Source organism: Bombus impatiens, unplaced genomic scaffold, assembly GCF_000188095.3.
Source record: "Bombus impatiens unplaced genomic scaffold, BIMP_2.2 scf_0485, whole genome shotgun sequence".
Classification (NCBI taxonomy): domain Eukaryota; kingdom Metazoa; phylum Arthropoda; class Insecta; order Hymenoptera; family Apidae; genus Bombus; species Bombus impatiens.
Genome location: NT_176904.1, coordinates 75,011 through 96,964, shown reverse-complemented (window position 1 = coordinate 96,964; position 21,954 = coordinate 75,011). Strand labels below are relative to the sequence as shown.

Below are 21,954 nucleotides of genomic sequence, written 5' to 3'. Positions count from 1 at the left end.
TTATTTACAATGATGAAACAGGAAACTATGATTATTTAACCAAAGAGCTATTTCTTAATGTAGTAATGCAATACAACTAAAACTAAATTGGTACAACTAATCAACTTCTAAGCGATACTTCACAACTCACAACTCGCAACTAATAACTCACAACAATCGATAATCAACAACTCACGACCTACTCCAACTGACTAATTTTCTTCACCAAAACATCCTTTTATACCAGTTTTAATGCTCCGACCACGTACACGCGTTGATAACCCAAATTGGTCAAGTATGCCTTTTTTCAACTACCTATTCTCCTATAGGGCCACGAGCGTATTGCCATTGCGATTTCTCTCCTTTCCCTGCACTGTAGTTCATTGAGTTTCTTCTAAATGATTTTTCCACCATACAACGTATATGTCCACCACTGTAAGTTAGTATTGAGCCTGCCTTCACCACCCGAAAGTTAAGTATTAAATACGAATTCCATCAATGAACGAAACGCAGTAGACAATCTGTTAGCTGATTCACTCTCCATTCTCCGGAGAACGATTTTCAAAGCCGTGCATCGATCATCGATATGATATCGCGAATCCCTTAATCCGCTTACAATTAGCTGGATTTTCGCTGACGCGTAGTTGCCGGAAGGCGAGGGAGTTTCTGTCAGCGTTAATCGGTTGCCTTGGAGGCAAGAACGGAACCGAGGCGTCGATACGCGTCGAGCGCAATCTCAACCCTACGACAACGTCGACCAAGCATTATCGTCCACAGCAGATGTTCGCTCCTATTATTCTCCACGTCTGCATAATATATGAATCGTGGATGTTAATGACGACACATATCGATACTGCATTTGCGAGAATCAGTTCCGTGACGGTTCTGCATGGCGCCACGGCGTGTCGACGTTGTTTCAACGCTGGACGGCTTTCGATAGAATACTCCAGGATTTCGTTGTGTGTGTGTGTATATATGTGGAGGCGAACACCGTGGAAATCGGGTCACTTGACGGGGAATCTTGCAGATTTGCAATACTGCATCCTCGATCGAATAAGCGACTCGAGTATCGACTAACCCATTAATGGCCAACGCTGCGTTAACGCAGCATTTCAATTGCAATCTCTTCTCAGTGAACACATTATTAACAGCGTTGTTGTTGGGAACAATAACTTCAATCGAATCGAATCTTTTTAATTAATCTGCATGTTGGAGGATATATTGAAAAATTTATTTCGATTATAATTTTTTAAATTTAAGGATATACATTGCCCTATACATATTAAGATAATCTACTCGTTACAATTATTACAAAACTCTAACAAATTTTACCCTATCTAATATTTTATATTATAAAACATGTGATACGAGTAAATTAACAGATTTATAGTAAAACATGTAAAAGATAAAATCAATAAAAGGCATTCAATTGAAGTTAACATCATGATGTGTTTAAATCGGAATGCCAAATGGAATTTACAATTCTTCCAGTTTCAATAAACATCTGTTACAGTGGCACGTTTCCTTCTCGCATCCGACAAATTCTTTTAGAATTCCGTAAGGTAGAGCGGAACAAACTCCTTGTTAAATTTTCAAGTGTCGTACATACTAGATTTCGCGACTCGAATAACCAAACACATTCTTTATCGATAATTTAATGAAATTCGGCAGTTATCGGTTCGTCGCGAAATATATACCGTCACGGCATAACTGTGCAAACAATCGCAATCTGGGTCACTTGATTTCATATTCCCCGAGAAACTTGTAAAACGTTAGCGCGCACCCAAGGCGATGCAAATTTCACGCTGAAACTTCTTGTGTCTTTCTTATTGCCCGATAAGTTTATGCAAACGAGAGAGTAAACTGGCAGCAACAAAAATTTGACCAATACGCCGAACGAAATCGGAATAATACCTAGAAAGTTCTAGCCTCGATTCCGTAAGGATACAACGATATGGATCTATTTCGAAAAAGCTGTCAGTGTCTCCGTTTTACATTTTCTACATTGTACATTTTTTCACATAATATCATATAATAACATATATTCGATCATTACTTTATTCACACGTGATAGATTTATTTTATTCCATTATTATCGCAGTTCTATTATTCGAGTGCGCAATGCATAATCGTGCACGATAATGCATAATAATTGTTCGGTCCACATTACCCTGGGAAAGGGTTAACGAATGGGATCATTGTTCCTAGAGGACTTGGCCACAAAGTGGAGAACGTAAAGGAGCTTTCTGATAAGGGAACTGCGAGCAACAACACGGTACTTAGTCCGGAACCTTAGGTATTTACCCCAAAATCCCGCAATTGAATGCGAGTGATTTGGCTATTCCTTGCGACAAGAACTTTTTACGATCTCTAATATATCGTTGTAGATAGCGATAGAAATAGATTTCACAAAGAATTTAATTGCACTTGAAGAAAAATCGTAAAGATCGGTTCTTGCTATTCTATAATATTGATTTAATTTTTTTAGTATAATGAATCCATTATATATCCACATACAATAATTCAATGTATGCTATGAATTTATTTGTGCATCTTATATTAATTTTATTGTTGGGTTGAAAGATGAAAACGAAAAGTAGTGGTAAGAAACCGTTTTTATATTCTATAGTTAATTTTTAGTTTAACGGAGCTTTTCTCTCGCCAACTGCTATTCACCACCTGTGACTTAACATACACTCGAAAAAGTTGAAGATAATAGATATTTTAGAAGAATTCAATACAAAGGTCAAAGATATAAAAATACTTTACCTACTTTTAAGTATAATTTATGACAGTTATGAGTGTTGTAAATATTTCAATTTCCTCGAATATTATAAAATTGTAGAATTTATGTGAAAGAAGAAATGTCAGACAACTTCTCAGAATTCCCTTTCATAATTGCGATATTTAAAGTACAGAATTCAGTAATATAGATCGACTACAATAAAATTGCAGGTGGAATGAGTTAAATAGAAAAATAGTGCTTATTTCGTTTAAATAAAAAAGATACTCTCTTAATGAGTTCAATAAAAAACTAAAATAAAAATCAAGAAACTCTCGCGTGGACAGAGCACTCGATAAAACGCCAAAAACTAATCGCCTAAAGAATTTTCTAGAGGCACAACATTCAATACCATCTAGATAGGTTCCTGGGAAAACTACCAGTAGCGATATGCGGAAAAGTGGATCGACAAAGAGTGACAAGAAAAAAAAAATAGACAAAGTTCGCCATGCATAATACGAAGCTAGAGAAATGAAGGGTTCGAGGCATGAATCCGACTGCAAGAAACGTGGACGAATTTGTCGTTGTCCCGTGAATACGTCTGTCTAGCAAAGAGAACTTATTACTCAGTCGTAAGTATTAATCGCAAAAACGTTGCTTGTCGCAGAAACGTTCGCGCGCGTGTCCACGATAGCATTATTACGACGCAGCCAAGAAATTTCCCCCGTGTCACTGGAACATATTGCGTTTCCCAGACGCGCGAATGATGTATGATCCTAGAGGATGGGACAAGGAGTCGAATGAAAAGGAGAAGATCCGAAACTTCTCTCCAAAGAAAAGGGAACGTTTCAAGGGACGAGCCGTGTACAAGCTGCTACAAAACTGTTGGTCGATGGAGCAGAACATGGTAAGCAATGATAGAAGGGACGTTTCTTGATTAATAGATGCATCATCTTTTGACAAAAGATACTTGGACATGAAAATTTTGGGCATAAACGAAATATATATTAGCGATGTGAAAAATCTGTACATATGTTACGCGTCGTAATTATAAATAACATTTACATATGTCGGAGTCAGGTGACAACGAATTCAGGTTCGATAACTAATCCACGGTCCACGGGATGACGAGTGCCAACGTAATACACGATTCGGATAACTCTCTCGATAACTCAATCAGCAATTCGTCCAACGACTAACTAACTAACTAATTCGTAATCCAAATGAAACTGCCCTTATATATTCCTGTCCCTACTTCTCGGGTCAATCTCTGTTTTTAAGGAGAGCTATATAATCATTCCCTACCTGTGTCAGGTACACGTCCCTGACCGTGGCTACGTCCAGTGACCCGCTATGTCACTTCGAGCCCGAACCCATCGTCATAAAGCCAGATTGGAACATTACAACTATTTCTTATTTTTATTACTTCTGCCTAACTATAGTAAAAGTCAGGACTAGGGTATTGGGGTTTTTCCCAACATTCCAAACGGGAAATCCCGATGTTCTTTCATCTCCGACACATATATATAATTTCAATTTTAATGATAATTGATAATACACGATAACATTTCGATTTATAATTGCAACGCTCTTCTTAATATAATAAGAGCGTTGTTCATAGTGTTTTAGAGATACGATATCCTCCATTTCATATATTATCCTTATTTTATGTATTAAAGATTAAACATCCACAGTCCATGTGTCATATTTAAAAAAATATCGTTATACTTGCTTCCTGTGCGCACGCAAAATTAATTTTTGTATACAGAGACGATTAATGATAATCGTTTTTACAAAATGCTTAATCAACCGACAGTTATGAAACGCTCAATATAAGACAAGAAACTTACCCACGCAGGATTTGCCATCCGACGACAGAGCTTTCTCGTCCCCGTCGCAAGCGCAGAAGAAGCTTCCGTCTGTGTTCTCGCAAACTTCCATGCATCCACCATTGTCGACCGTACATTCATTGATATCTACACAAACAAATGCAGAATTATTTTACATTTTATGCATGAGAAGCAACAGAACACGAGCTACAACACAAGGGCGAAACTAAACGCTCGGAAAGTACGCGAATGGAATACCATTTCTTTTTCCATCTGCTCACGATCACGATTTAAAATTTTCAAAACCGACTGTGGCGTGCTCAGTTTACAGATGCGCTGCAATAAACGCACATAGAAGGCCTGAGTTTATACGATGGATCATATTATACACGGTGACGTGTTATTAACTGGAAGCCATTTGTTTCAACTAGATAGTAATTAATCGTTAGTTTACTGATGTGTGCATTGCCTGAGAATATTTTAATCGAGGTGGTGAGATACCACTGTTTGTGATTATCGTAAGCGTTTAGTAAAATCGAAAAGTACATTTTTAAGTTACTAAAAATTATTGATTTTTTGTATTTATATGATATTTTGAAGTTTGCATTTATTATTTAGTAAAAATACAATAGAGAAGCTTATAAGTCGATACCAACTAACTAAATCAAAATTGCAAATAGGGTAATATAAAAGATAATGGAATAATAGAAGATAGAATTTAGAAATTAGAAAATGGATTTAGAACTAATCATTGGTTATGATAGCAAATTCTATCAAAAACTTCCGACTCTTTACGACCGGTCTGATATCTTAACTTAAGAAATCTAATTCCATAAACGCGTAACGGAAGAGCCGTCACTATATCGTTTGTAAAATTGAAAGAGAAATTTCTGACGATATGGAATACCACATTGGCCTGCGTTATTCTAGAAGTAACAAGCGTTTCCTCCCTATCGTGGTACCGACTGGTATCGATCGACATTCCGCAAAGTTCAAGTTTCACCACGCGAGTGTACTCGCGCCTGATAACGTGTCTGACCTTTCATCGTCTGGGTAGTCGAGGGAAAACGACGGAAGGCCCCTTTCATTCGCATACAACCACTCCTCGTGAATGTGTCTGCATTCTTTCGCTAGTCAACCACCGACCGGCCGGTCAATTGTCCACCCGGTGGCGTTAAATTGACCGAAATAGACGTACAAGGGTCGGCCAGATTGCGATTGCCTCGAGCGCTTTCAATGACCGCCAAGAGTGCTCGACTTCCGTCCCTTTCACGACCTACGGTCGCGATATGCTATACTACAAGAACTATCCGCGTGATAATGACGCGCCGACAAAATGAACAAGCAATGAAACGTCCCTTCTCGTCCACCTTATCTGGATCCTCGGATAACTCTGTGGCGAATCGATACAATACCCCGTGATTTTGTCCCATAGGATTTCTATTGTTGGCTGTGCGCATTCTTGCTGCGAGCTGATATCTCTTGAATGTGAAAAGAATATATGAGAGGATTTAGTTTAATATTAGAAATATGAATTTGGTGCAAGAAATGAGGAGTTAGATTCGTTAGATCGGTGCATGTAAGATATTGTCTTTTGAAACTAACATATTGTTATCTCTCTCACATTATTATAATTAATAAATGACGTAGTATAAAATGAAGTACATAAATCATTTTAAAAAGTGATAATTCCGTTGCTTTTAAAGGTTGTGAGGCATCTATTCACAGACAGTTTTGGTAAATAATAACTAAACTGTAATTAAAAAATGGATACATTTGTTTCAAAAGGATGCAAGATTTATTAACTTTCCAAGATTCAAATGTTTTCAGCACCTTGTTCGGTGTATCTGTCTTCTTTGAAGCCACGTAAATTTTAACTGGCTCGTTTCTTTCACAGAGATAAGCATGCACGTGTACATATCAAGGCGCAAAAATAGCGAGCTATAATTAATCTTCGTCGTAAGAAATTTCAATGCAGTTTTCTAGTCAAGTCTGAAACAATTTGTAACGCTTCACGTTATGCGTTATTCATTGTGGAACTTGGAGGCAAATCTGAGAACTCTCGGCTGAGCTAGACAGCTTTTTATACTACTTCATGAGACCCGTGTGCGCATATGGTAGACATCGATCCAACACAGCCATATAGCAGTTGACGGAAGAAAATGTATTGGAGAACGGAAATCGCTATTACATAACTCCATTGCTCGATATTGTCTAACGATAAGAATATCTCATACAGTTTCTGCATATTTCATTTCATATTTCATTTTTGCACTTCGTCTCATAACTATAGAACTACTTTAAAACGTTCAAATTTTATATATTACATTTTTATATATTTTCGTATGTTATTTTTATATACCGATAAAACCTAAATATATCATGTTTAAAATCGTATTAAACACTTCCATCTTTTTTAATGATATTCATAAAAGTATGAATTTGCATAAATATTTACAGTCCACTCACGACTATAGAATCGGCGTAACAATATACGTTTTTATACAAAACCTAATGTCAGGGTGTAATAAAATAAAATTGTAACAGTATCTTTTGCAAGTTTAACTTACCTCATCGTCAATATCATTGAAACCTTATATACTCTGATTCACATCTTTCGAATGCAACACCTCGAACAAAAATGAGCGAATAAATAATTTGAAATTACACACCTACATGCATTGTTCATTTATATTACAGTCACAAAAGGCACAGAAAATTATATAGTAAGTAGCATTAAGCTAGTAACTCTTTGATTTGGCACACGTGCTTTCGACATTGATGGCGAACGACCATTAGTCACTAGAGGCTATTATCCACCAACTAATCTAAAAGTCAAAATGCAGAGTATCATGTACACAATGACACCTGTGTATATACGAAATACAAAAATTTTATACGGTTTTAAATTTCATCGGAATTGTGCACAGATCATTTTATTCCTGTAATAGTTTCTGTCTTCAAATTAAAATCTACTTTTCAACGTTTTCATCTTTTCTCTGTTAGCTTTGTTCTCAACTCATTTTTTTCATTGTTTCATTGTTGGTAGTTACTAGTATATTAATTAACAGCATGTTGTATTAGCTGTCAATAATAAGAATATGTTACGTTACCACACGATAAGTTATCGCAAGCTTATTGAAACAATTAGCAACGATAATAGTAACACACGATACATGCGTAACAAACACATTTACATATGTAAATTATGTTTGAATTACTTAGTTATTCTTACGAAATTAGAGTTTAATAAAAAGAAATGTAGTTCAATAAAATCAGTATTTTGCAACTAAAGGTATGAAAATAATAATGTACAATATAATAATATATAGTATTGTTTACATAATATAATCAAATTCATTGTTTATATTTTCATATTCCATTACAATTCATAATTATAAATTACAGATATACAAATACATTTATTTCAATTTTAACTAGAAGAACACTTTCTTTTCCAGAGAACTAGATTATTCATAGAGAAAAACACGCACCGCACTCCTGTTTGTTTTTCGTTCGCAGTAATTTTTTTACTGTGATTTATGTTTCAGTTTATCAAATATTCCGCGACATATTTGCAGGTATAATGCTTCATTTAATTGCAGAGTACTAATTACGTTATGCTGTGACTCGCTGTTTGGACAAATATAAAATTCCGTTTGTTGTTGCATGGTGAATGCACAACTCATCGTATTTATAGATGACAAATATATTCGACTAGTTACCGAATCGTGAGCATATTCTGATACGTTCAATCAATTGGACTGTACAATTCATTTACATAATTCAGCAACTGGAAAATTTAAAACATAAATTTCAACAAACCGTCCGTCACATACAATAACGGTCTTACCGTAAAACAAAAAAAAAAATAAAATAAGATAAAATGAAAAAAGAAACTAAGCTCGATAACTAATCAACATAATCGAATATATATAATCGTACGACTACATGTATATTTCCGAATTGATCGCAAACTTTATCAATATCATCTCGATAGTCGAATCTCGTGACAGTGTCAATAAAATTTAAAAACGTTTCCTATAACGTGCAGAATATGTTCATAAAATTATCATAAGCTACAAGTGTTCGAACACTTTTGTGAGCCTGCGTATGCCTTATATAATATTGTTTTCTTAGTTAAATTTGTAGAATACACCTAGGCCCGACCGATTTTTTTAGCCGATAAAAATCCGACACCCTTGGCCCGCTCCGTGCGATGAGATAAGGTGTGGATACAGAGTGGTTGGTAACTGGTGGTACAAGCGGAAAGGGGGTGATTCTACGCGAAAAAAGAAGTCGAAGATATAGAAAAGAAATTTTTTTTTTTAATTTTCTTTTTCTTTTTTAAATTTTTCCATCCAGACAACGATCTACAGTGAGACCCGTTATAACGAGACGTGATAAAGTGCACGCGTACCGAGCGAATATTCAAAGTCGATTTTCTCGAAAACAAAGCCTCAAACGAAAAATATTTATTCTATATTTTCGACTTCTTTTTTCGCCTAGAATCACCCTCTTTCCGCTTGTGCCAAACGAAAAATTTTTATTCTATATTTTCGACTTCTTTTTTCGCCTAGAGTCACCCCCTTTCCGCTTGTACTACCAGTAACCAACCACCCTGTATATTAAATAATATATAAACATAAAAATAAAATAACAATAAAAATATTTAACGTAACAGGATATTGAATATAAAAATTACATAATGAAAGAGGACAAGGTACATTCAAATGCTCATAATCACTCGTTGCCTCTTAAAATTGTCACAATTTTTCCAATGTTGTTCCTAATACGTTTCCAAACCTTTGTTACATAATGAAAGAGGACAAGGTACATTCAAATGCTCATAATCACTCATTGCCTCTTAAAATCGTCACAATTTTTCCAATGTTGTTCCTAATACCTTTGATATACCTTCCTTGTTCTTCTCATTCAACATTTGATAGAATCGAGATTTACTTGCCATTACAGTCACTTGCCTTACTTTCACGATCTTCTTATATTTTGCTTAATCGAGATTTACTTGCCATTACAGTCACTTGCCTTACTTTCACGATCTTTTTATATTTTGCAGCGCTGTCAGGTAATTCCAGCACGTCGAAGCATTGAAAAGTTCGGGACCCCCGATCCGAAACTTTTCTGGTTCTACAATCCCGGCTACGAACTTGTCCCAGTAATTCAGTTTTCTGACGAAAGAGTGGAAGGGAGTGGAAATTTCAAGCAGCAATGGAGGGACGTTTCACGGCGTAGACCAGAGGCGTGTGCTCGATTAAAGAACGGATCAAAGTAAAGGGGCAAAAGAGAGAGCCTTTGAAAGGAACCTTTCGCTACCAACCGGAGAAGGTTCGTTTCAAACGGAACGAACAACAAGAACAGCAATTATAGACTTTTTCATCTGAGTCTCCCAAGGAGAAAAAATGCACACTTCCTTAAAGATTTTGTACAAAATGCTCAAAACGAAACGTTCGTTCTGTATATCTGATAGAAGCCACGCGTTTGTAAATCACCTTTTCCTTTTTATTATCGAGAAAGTTTGAAAACCTCGAAAGATTGAAAATATTTGAAAGTTCACTACGTACCGCTCAAAAGTATATTAGTTTTGATGACGTGTAGGTAACCTTTAATTATGATATTATGTGTACATCAAACTTATGATCATTGTAACTACGTATAATTACATATTATGATCAAATTGATTTTTGTGAGTCAACATGCGATAATGATGTTGGTGTTTATAATAGTCAAACTTTATATTATTATTTTGTTACTTGACAAACTCTGTATCTTTCATCCATATGAAAGTGTGCAAATAATTATATGCGGCAATACGCATGGAAAATGAAACATAAGAAAAATCATTTTCTTGCCACGCCAGAGAAAAAGATTCTCTACAATCTACAATCCCAGCAAAAGTTTTAGATTTCTTAAAATTCTTAAAATTGTCAAACGTTCCCGAATAAAGTATAATAAAACTGATTTAATGTGTAATTTAAAGTGATTTTTGACTCCAGATGTTTTAATTAATATTATAATATTGTGCTTATATCAATGAAAATAATTTGAATTTCTCAAAATGGATCAACATTTCAATTTAATTACGCGATCATCGTTGTTATACTAGCGTAACAATGATCATTAATTAATCCATAACATCAGTTAACAAACAAACTATTCCAAGGAACATTTGGTCAATCAAACCACATAGAATCTTGTAAACTAATTCAAATTAGCTTTTATTTTTAAATCAATGCAATATGTAGCTAATTTTTTGTAGATAATGTAATGTATGCATTATGAATATGTTAAGCAAATAATGTTATACGTTCCTATTTAGGTTTCCACTTAAATAAAAATAAACGGAAATGAATCAACTTTACTATTCATCGGAAAAACGTTAAATCCAACTCGATTGACTGAAATATATCCAAATTATTGTTTGCCAACACATGAATAAAAACTCTAGATGTATGAAACTCGCATTAATTACTCCCGTTCTGGCTCTACTCTATCACAAGAACATAATACAGCGCTCAACTTCACAAACGCGCGCAAGATCCATCGTCATAAGAGAAATCGCATTGACTGAAACCAGGTACCTGGCCGGTGTTCGAGATGAGTTGAATTATTCATGCTAAAAGCCACTTACTTTACATATTTGATCAGTGCATGGCGGGCAAGGGGTGCCGGCACGAACGTCCCGTTTATGCATGATAAATCCCCTCTCGTATCTTCCTCGTACGCCACGGTGCTGCTCATCGTTTCCGTGCTCTTCTTTCCGCCCAACCTATCGAACTCTACTCCGTCGATTATGGGTTTCCCATGAAAATGCGATCCGCCAGTTTTCCTATGCTCGATTGCGTCCCGCCTGGGTACCATCGATAACTTCAAGCTCGACGTCATATAAGCGTTGTAATCCTTCAAGGTCCTCGCCAGCACCTCGTTCTCCAAATCCAAAATAGGTAAATCCTCTTCCGTCCGTGAATAACCTAACATTTTATCGGCGTCGTACCTCGAGTTGCCAAACTTCGACTCGTTCGTATTTGTAGAACCATCCTCTTTATGTTCTGTATTCTTGTGAGAGGATTTCGGCACGGAACTACCCAGGATACGGTTCTCCAAGCTGGCAGGGTCTTCCATCTGCGTCCGCGAGATCTCTTTTTCAAGCTGCTTCGAGAATTCCCTTTCGACGGTGTCTTCGTACATCTTGTAACGCGATGTGGTGTGCGTGGACCGTTTCGTGGCCTCGGTAGTTAATTGATCCTGAAGATTGAACGGCGAGGTAACGTCAGAAGCATTCGAGAGATTCTGGTTACCTCTCCCGGTCACGTTCGAGGAGTCGTAGCCGGAAACATTGTCCTCCGCCACGTGACCATCGATCTTGCCAAGCAGTAGCGCGGCGGGCACATCGTTCATTCTTCTTTTGAACTTGGACGTTCTACGCGCCTCGTTTTTCTCTCCGTTCTGCTTGGACCTCTTCCTTCCACGCTTTCGTTCGCGATTTTTTCTCCTCCTCCGACGCTCGACGCGATACCTCCTCGCAGCGGTATCCTTCGATTTTTTCGTTTGACCACCTCGTTTCCCCCTGATCTCGTTCTCGTACACCTCCTGCGTGTTCTCACGCTGTCGATCCACGTCGGAGTTCTTCGAATCTTTGTTTCTACGCCTTTTCTTACGGGATCTGTCGTTGATATCCCCCTTTCGACGGGTGATAGACGTTGATGCTGCTGAAACCAGGGATTTTATGTGAAAATACGATGTAAACGCGTGAAATGGAGCTGACAACTTTGTTTTTGCTAATATCTGGTTAGTTTTTTTACATGGATAGCTATGGATAGATAGCTTGGATTTAGTCGTTTCGGTTTAAAATTGTTTTAAATCTTTTGATAATTAGACTATGGATATTCATGCATTTATGGAAAATTTGAAAATATAAAGATGTATACAAAAACGTATAAAATGATATATAATATATAAAAAAATATAAAAACAGCCATTCAGAAATTTGGATGAAATAAATCACGAGTTAGAATCAGTATGTTTGTTTGTGTTCTTAAAAACATGAATTTGTATCAATGCTCACGTTTTATTGATAACAAATTTTATGACTGTTTTTATGCTATTTTTAATTCTCTTTAAAACGCAGCAGTTGTGCACGTATAAGCGGATTATTTTTGCAATAGTGTAAGTTTAACCGCTTAAATATAGAAACATAAATTACGAAATAAATAGCATGCAAAGTAGACTATCTTTGGATTAAATGGCAGCACATTGAATGTCACCATAAACTGCTATACTATAAAAATTATTTTCCATGCAGGATAATTTGGAAGACAGCCAACGATGCGTTTGTCACGCACTGATTAGTATATTTCTTCCCTGCTTAAAGTAGGCACTATCTTCCCTATGGCCACTCAGCCATCACACACTCGTCCATTTTTTCATCCACGGTACCCCACAATTTGTTCCTATTTCCATAACAACCCCCACAATTTGTTCCTATTTCCATAACAACCTTTTGAGAATAGCTGTTTCTAATTTTCTAAAGATACCATACACTTTTCTCCAATTTTTATTTCTCTATCTACGCTTTCCTTAACATATTCGCTTGGACCAACAATAATCCCCAAGGAGTCGTTACTGCCGTCTCGAGATTTAGTCTTTATTAGCACTCATTCCATCTGCCCGCCATAAGGTTTAGTGTTTTCCGTCAACTTCCTTATTTTTACGATGTATTATTTAAGTCGAGGCGCTGCTTGATTTTATTAACGGTAATGATTAAATAAACATTGGGACACGCGGCATTTCCACGTGCGTCACTCGAGGATATGCTCCGTATCTGCGAGTGACCTTCAGTTTGGCGGCAGTCAATTCTCACTTTTCCTATCAATTTCCAACCAATTAGCAGCAATGACCGTTGCCCTTATTTCCTCGTCGAAAATTGCAATTGACGGATCCGCTTGACCCATGCTTTACGCACATCGTCTTTTCCACATGCGTCACCGATACTTCGATTGTCAGCTCTCCGCACAAGACACACAGAAAAACGACACTGATCCGCTTACACTTAGCATTCATCCGCAACATTCAGTCTTCAGTCTTAGAAGGTGTTTGCGAAATATATAGCTATGTGTAAATTGTAAAATCCCGTGTCAGATTCTATCTAAATATCCCTATCGTCGTAATCGAAGCAGGGAATCGGCTAATTCGTGGTGTCGATACTAATCAAAACGAGAATTAACGATTCTCGTTGACGAGTCGCACTGCAGACGCGCCTCCCCGCGAACATAATCGAGCACACTAATTTATGTATGCTCCGACGTAAACTCTGTCGTTTGCTATGCAGTAAATTGAAACAATTTCTGTTAGCAATCAAATAATATTTAATTTCTCCGATGACGTTTATTAATAGTGATCTGCCTAATCGATTTTTATCAACAATATACATATATGTAACACAATGCATATTGGTTTCTATCCGTAGCAATTATTTATTTATTTAGACGTTCTCATTAAAAGACTAATTTGATGTAATTACTCGGATGATAACAATCTATATAAGTAAACAGATAAAACAAATAGGTATATAAAATAAAATTGAAATTCTGATTTATGATATAAAATTAGTCATAAAAAAACTTTAATTAAAGAAATTTAATATTATATATGTAGAAAAATGCAGAAATTTCAATTATGCGACGTTTCAATTAAAAACTAAATAATAATCATAATAAATATCTATAACCAATCTATATTGTTTGTAATACTTATTGACAAAATTTCGCTTCTATTCTATCGTTTAACTCTTCTATAAAGAATTTTAGACAAAATTACAACTGTTAAAATTTTTAAAACAAACCAATCTCTTCTAAAAATGATAAAACTCAACTTATTACTTCAACTAAGATGCTAATAACCTATTTATTATGTAGTAATTCATGGCAACTATAAATGATTAATTATAAAACATATTTAATTTCTCATCCTGTTTAGATACAATTTCAAGCACATAAATTATTCTAATGCATTACAATATGTCAAAACTACAGAAACAATAAATGCTTTAATTCGAATCAATACTGCGTTCATAATAAATTATCAACACAATCCTCTGTAATAATTCTTTGAAACCAATGAAAGCAGCCTTTGAGGAGTGGAAACAAATGAAGCTGTAAAGCTTTATTTCCACTTTTCATTTACAACATATAAGTTACACGATCATACCTGGGGCTCTTTCGGACCGATTTAAAAAGTAAACATTTTTACTCACTGACATTCAAACCCTGCCGAAGCGAGGAGTTGGAAGCATCTTCTGGTGGAACGAGGACCTTGTCCCTATTTCCGTCAGCCCGAGGCGCTGTTTCCGCTTCCGTCTCCGGCACCTCTGCCGCGTTTCGAGACGAGAGGGAGCTCCCGTCCTCATCGAGCGCCTTTTTACCCTCGAGAGACGCATCCCAGCTAATGGACAACATAGCCAACCGTTATTCCTCTCTTTCTTTCTCGACAAAATGAAATGAAACCATACCTGGCAATATAGGCCCCTTCTCCCTTTCGCGTGTATAATGTTCTGTATCTTTTTAAGTTTTAATCTCTTTTAATGTTCCTATTGTAAACGGGTGGGATTTTGTAGGAGTTGAAAGTATCTGAATTAAAGAATTAAAGAAGTAATAGGTACACATCTGTCTTCCTGTGAAATTGTTCGAAAATTCTGAATTTCACGATTCGACACCTTTGAGAAGGTAGTGAATGTGTTAAACGAATCTGATCCTATTAAATATACAAAAATCTCCGTTTCAATAACGTTCCAACAACGAGGACCAGGCGGTCTGATTGCATGCATAATTTCATAGGAAGCCGCGAAGCGTACTCAAAGAGTCTCAGCCATCCCAACTATCGTAATAACGACAAACGAGGGAAACTGTAACCATGGTCGTTAAACATTCCAACACTTGTAAATGAAAATACCGCGAAAAGCTGGGATTCCTTTAGAAACGAAGACGCGTGCACCGCCTCACGAGAACCTGGAGCACGATTTCATCCTCCCGGGACCCTTTAGCTTCGGTAATTATAAGTCGTGCTAGTGTGTAATTGAGACAGGCGTTAGGTGGTGTGCGCGCTTTAACCGGGTTTCCATGACTGCGGTTCGACTGTGTTACGTATCAATTAGAAAGTTCGAGTGTGTAATACCACCGTAATACGACCGCCCTTATTTCGTGCGCCACCGTAATTATCGGTTCTCCAGAGTCCAACCGTTTGATCCTCGATGCCCACTCCGTGCACCGGAACTTGCGACTCTACTCCAACGACGATTTCCGCGACCATTCCATCGACTTTATTGAATTCGCCAAGAGGACTTGTTGCCCAGAAACAAGAAACGTGAGACACGTTCTTTCACTTTTCCTGCTCCTTTATTTTTTCTCTTTTTTCCTCTCTTTCTCCTTCGTCTTACTCCTTTTTAGGTACAGCAACTTATCAGTATCGACATTTGTAAGTTAGTTTTGCAGTTTGTGAAGAAGAGATAAGTCGATATATAAAGAGTATAGGCAGAGTACAGAATTGTTATACATATGTATTGTTATTACTGTATGTATGTACATGGTCTGTATTCATTAATATTTAATCATATGACAAACTTCTGATGATATTAATATATAATCGAAGCTTATGACTTTTATTAAATTACCAAAAATTAATTATAGCATAAAACGTATTCTACGTAGAATGTACAGAACTCTCAATGTAGATAATTAACAATTTTATAAATAGAAACAAGAAATGTTTGGGGAAGAGCAAGAGAATAGAAAGCGAAGAATAAAAAATGAATTCAATTCAAAAAGACACATTAGCATCAGCACGTTAATATGACATTTAGAGACAAATAGCCTGCTACTACCGTACTTGTGAAAGATTCGCCAAAGATGCCAAAGATCTATACCACGTGCGACCTTAAGAATACATCTGGAAAGAATGTCTAGATTCGTAATTATATACGGGCAACTGTAGGAAGTTACGAGGTCGAATTTTGAAATGGTAATCGACCCATCAGAGTATTGTTAGAGATTAATTTCATTATTCCAAAGTAGAAAGGATCTGGTTACAAAGTAGAAAGGACGACAATCTACCCTTTTGACAAGAAATTCTACATTTTTAGCAAACAATCACTGAAATATTTATAAATCTGAAAATATACCTACCAACAATATACTTAACATTGAATATAAAATTTAAATTATCTTGACAAATTTTGGCTATAATAAGGTTAATAGAGCTATAAAATAAAAAGGAATATATATTCTTAAAATATGTTATTTTAAGATCAATTGGAAAGTGGGTTCACTTAAAACAATTGACACTGCTCCACAAACATAACGATCGACCTTGATAATTAACGAGCCAATTCGTTCATTAACTCTGATGTCACAGGCACGCGTTACACATTCCAGAGGGAGATGGGGCAATTGCTTTCAAAATGTAATGAATCATCTTACATAAATCACTGCAAATTCTTATGCCGAAAAAACTTTTTTAAAAAAATATTCTTGTCATTGTTCAGCGATGTACAACCTCCGTGATTTATTTACATAAATTACTGCGAACTTTTACCGAGAAAAGCTTTCCTAGAAAAATATTTTCAGTAATTTTACAGCAAAAAGTGATGCTTTAAAAAATGATAATCTTTAAAAAAACATGGTCCTAAAAGTGTTCAAACTATCGCTCGTCAATTTACAAGCCCGATTGATGTCTGTTTCTATTTCCTCGAACACAAAGCTTTCGATAACCGACAACGTTCGATCGAAGGCATCAAATATGCATAAAGTACTTACACATACGACTGATCCGCATCGTCAGCCTGCAGTTCGTCGCGCAGATCGCCTATTTTCCTCGCATCATCCCTGCTATCCGGCTGTTCCCGTGGACCTGCGTTCTGGCAGCGTCCTGAAAACACAAAAATCGCATCGCATTCATTTCACGTCGAATATGAAACATTGTAATAAATCTAAAAACGACAGAAAAGCGCTACTGCAGAAAAAGAGAAACAGCAAAAAGTGTAAAGAGAAAGAGAGAGAAGCACACACGCGCGCGATACTGCTGCGTCCGTACTGAACGCGGAACGGAGGCGCGAGAGTTTCCATTTCCGGCTGGCGGGAAGTTTCACCTGGCCGAGGAGGGAAGTTTCCTCAATTCCAGGCCTTAGAACCTTTCTTTGGTTCTGCTCGCACTCCGCCCGAAAGTCAATAGGACCCTCGCTACTTTGAAATGCCAGGAGGAGTACTTGCATACGCCCCTCGCCGTACAACCGTTTGGAAAGTCAGCTTTTCAGTGCGATATTGAACTTTTTATCGCATCGAAAGGTTAAAGCGAAAGCCAGGCAGGAAACAAAGCGGCGGTTTGCAATAGTTGTTCTGCGTACAGGTAGTCGTAGAAATCGTTGACCGAGATGCGCATTTCACCGACTACCGTTGGAATTTGCTTACGAACCTTCTCCTATTTCGAAGGTTACGAGCATGGTTTGCTGATACGCGATAGCTTTAAACAAAGCTGGCATGAGTAATGTGAAAATCGGAAAACAATTTTGGACATAGTGAACTCCATACAAACGACGTAGCATCATCGACAATTTTAACGGTACAGCTACTAAATCAGTCAAAATATCGGGTTTCAGTATTCTTGTTTTCGTAATTACTAGAACGTAAGTACTTTTAACAAAATTAACGTTGAATTTTATCTTTACTTGTCTTCATCATTTCACTTTAATTATAATCATCTACTGTCCCTGGTCATTGATTCAGGACCACTCAAAAATTTTTTTTCCCTTTTTCACCTTTTGTAAACATAAAAAAACATAAACCAGAAAACATAATAAAAATCTTCAGTGATAGCAAGAATAACTCTCATTCGAACTAAACGTAAAGGAATAATTCAAATCTTAATGAAACGTTAGAAGATGTACAGACACAACAATTAATTATTCGAAATGTCAATCAACAATTATCATAGCTACAATCACATAAACTTTACAGATAGTATTGAATTGTGTCTTAATTTTGAAACCACAAATACCCAACCTAGCAAATTCTACAAATACATAACGCGATACGGAATAATACCAAAAATAGAAGGTCACACTCGCTAAGGACCATCAGTCGAGAGAACGCGCAAGGGAAGACTCGTGAGATCAATTCCAACAAAACCACGGACGCATGGGACTACGCTCGACATGACCCTGGACTCATTCGACCAAGACCAACATGATCCCGAACCTCAAACCCTCGACAGGACCTTATAAAATGAGTCAAGGTGCTATTGGTCGGGAATCATGTCAAGCTTGGTCCTATGGATGCGTGGTCATGTTAAACTTAAAGTGGAGCGCCCAAAACTGATATGTAAATTTACCATCTCTATATTGGATGATGTTTAGCAGTGGAAATCGATTGATACTTTCATTAGCCATTAACCTGTTCGCAATCACAGACGAGATTAGCAATAAACATGATATACAATGTTTACAAAAATTTATATTCGCATACCAGTATATTTATTATGATATTTATTATATTTACATATGAATTAATTAGATCCAAGTATAATTTATGTTATAATTCAAAAGTTAAAAAATTAAAAAATCTGGAGATAAAGAGTTTGTCCAGTAAGAAAATAATTCTATAATGTCTGACAATTACAAATGCCAGTTTTATTGTTACATAAACATCAATTTAATCAGTTTATAATATATGTATTACTATGTATAACTATGATCATTATAAGGAAGTTTAATTTATTATTTGCAATTTGTCTTATTTGCAGTTAAATAAGGATATTCATTTTATTATCAAAAATAGGTAAATATGCTATTGTGCTCCTCTTCCTATCTCTTAATAACTAAGTTTGCCATTGAATTCACAACGTGGTTTCACTCAACGAAAGACACAGATGTACTTTTATCTTTTATAATGATAGCATTAACGTTGACGGTTACATAATTTGGAACCCGTTAAATTGGCACAATTCTGGTGTCCCTTTTGTGTTCCTCGGTTTTAAGACTTGCTCTGTTATGCCGTTATCTTTTTCTACCTGGCTTCCTAAAAATTTACTGCGTTTCTGAATTGTTTTAAATTGAATGAAAAATATGAACGCTTTCGAAAGCTTTAATAACATATTGTTGATATTATATAGTTGCGTCATACAATTGAAATAAATCGCAGAATACTAAATTTATTAGATGCAATAGAGAAAAACATTTTTTCATTTTTGTGTATGTACGAAATATATATCTATAACGCTTTCTCTCTTTTTGTTGTATTAAATTGCATGCTTTGATATTATTGTATTTTATATACTACGTGCAACTCCATCAAATCATTTAAAATATGGATATTTCACGAAATATTTTCAACTTGCTGCTAATTTTTCAAAAAATATTTATAGAATATCTACAAAATATCTGTAACAATTTATTATATTATTTAATTTTTCTATGTCTCACATTTCTTTCTTCTTTTATTGACAACGGGAAGAGAATAATGACTTATCTCAAATGTATGTGTTGGTATTACTTGAACTTCCTTTTCATTAAATACATCGCATAAATCAGCTAACAGAACTGAGTGCATTTGGTATTTTAAATGATATTAAAACCGTAATAAAATATTGTATTAAATCGAAGAGTAAAAATTTAATTTTTTCTACTTAATCTGGCGCCCCAAAAACAAAAACCTAACTTGCCCATAGTACGATTTGATAGCACTCCTACGTCTTTGAACTAGTAAGTACGTAACGGAGAACGTCTGATAAAGTTATGAATTATGATGCATTGGCCTTCGAAGCTCGTCGAGGTCGTTCAACATGGGATAGGTCAGTTGCTAGCTCTAACTCATTCTAACGGGGGCCGCGTACCATTCCCGCTGCCAATTCTACGTGAAGCGGAAATATAATGACGTTGGTCTGATTCGGAACCTGAGGAGCACAGCTCCGTGCGCGGCAAACGTTACGAAACTGCTCAAAAGTAGATAAATCGAAGAAGCTGGTGAGAAATTTGCTACTGATACATTATAGGGATGCTATTAGGAAAAATGAAGAGCAATGAAAGCACGAATGATACATTTAGAACGTTTTAATGGACTCCGGTTTCTCTGAACATTTTGAATACAGTCATCAATGAGAATTATTTAATCCGACGTTACATTACGCTGATTTAGTTTTTAATTAGATTGAATTATTGAGATTAAATAAAAAGTTTTAGTTCGTAAATTAATAATTTTGTAAAATTACGGTAATTTTGATAGTCCGAATTAATAATTACATACGCTGTTCAATGAATCCCTATGCACTTATGACAAATTTTCAAGTACAAACATACATAGAATGCGCATAATATGCACAAATATATAAATATCCAAAGTGTAGTATTTATTGATTATGGGTAAAAATATAAATATCCATAAACATTCCCAATCTATTGAGGCAAATCTTCAAAAAAAGTTGAGGACACAAATGTATATATAATATATGTTAAGAAAAATTATTTCTTCGAGTTCTTCGAAATTTTTCTACGAAAACACACATTTACAACGTTTCTAACGAAAGGACATCAAAAGAAATTACGTATGTATGTTACCACGGCGAAGACATTGTGAAAGAAATAAAATGTGTCACGCCCCGTGGTACATCGAGAAATTCGTCTGAGATCATCGGTTTATATAAAACTCCATTGACAAAGCGGCGTTTATACACAAGTATCAGGTCAACGCGCGACGACCGCAATTTTAAGTTTCACACCCGAGCTCAGACGCTGTATTAAGCAAATCCATATTGGGGAAGTGATGAAATGCTCACTTCTTCGCATTTTGCACGTGGGAGTTAATGCCCGTATGCGGTGAAAGGAATCTCGACAAATATATGTTGTTTTACCTCGAAATAATTTCTAGCATATTTTCTTTATTTTATAACACGAAATAAATTTAATGCAGGGATTCCTTAATAATAAATTAATAATATTACCTTACAATTTTCTTTGTGAAGAATATCGATTCTGGAGGATAGTAAAATTTCATAATGAAGCATATACATGTTTTTAGATAATCTGATCGAGGTAGTCATTTCTTACGTTTAATATAACAGATATAACTATATTGATATTGGAGTATATTAGTATTGTATCGATGAAGATAGAATAATTTTATTTAGCTTCTATTTATTATTAGAATATTTTCTGCTTCAAATCTTTTTCGTAAGTTACTCGTTTAAAAAGCTTCTTTAAAAAGTTTCTTCTAATGTAAACTTTTAAAAAGCTTCTAACAAATAATTTTTCTTATTGATGAACTCAAATGATTTTCTATTTTAACATATTATTTTTAAAATTGCTTTTAAACGTGTCAGTCACTACTCAATAACTGAGAAACTTTCAGACATTAATGTATAATGCAT

General features: G+C 35.7%; 1 protein-coding gene across 1 annotated transcript in view; it reads right to left on the bottom strand.

The window, feature by feature from the left end:
• LOC100748294 overlaps nucleotides 1–21,954 on the bottom strand; it is a 68,970-nt gene that overhangs the window by 25,304 nt on the left and 21,712 nt on the right. The window contains exons 2-5 of the mRNA XM_024368851.2: nucleotides 17,355–17,466; nucleotides 14,801–14,988; nucleotides 11,178–12,257; nucleotides 4,552–4,698 (exon numbers count right to left, since the gene is read on the bottom strand). Of these exons, the coding sequence (XP_024224619.1) occupies nucleotides 4,552–4,698; nucleotides 11,178–12,257; nucleotides 14,801–14,988; nucleotides 17,355–17,466 (1,527 nt within the window). The remainder of the gene's footprint in view (nucleotides 1–4,551; nucleotides 4,699–11,177; nucleotides 12,258–14,800; nucleotides 14,989–17,354; nucleotides 17,467–21,954) is intronic.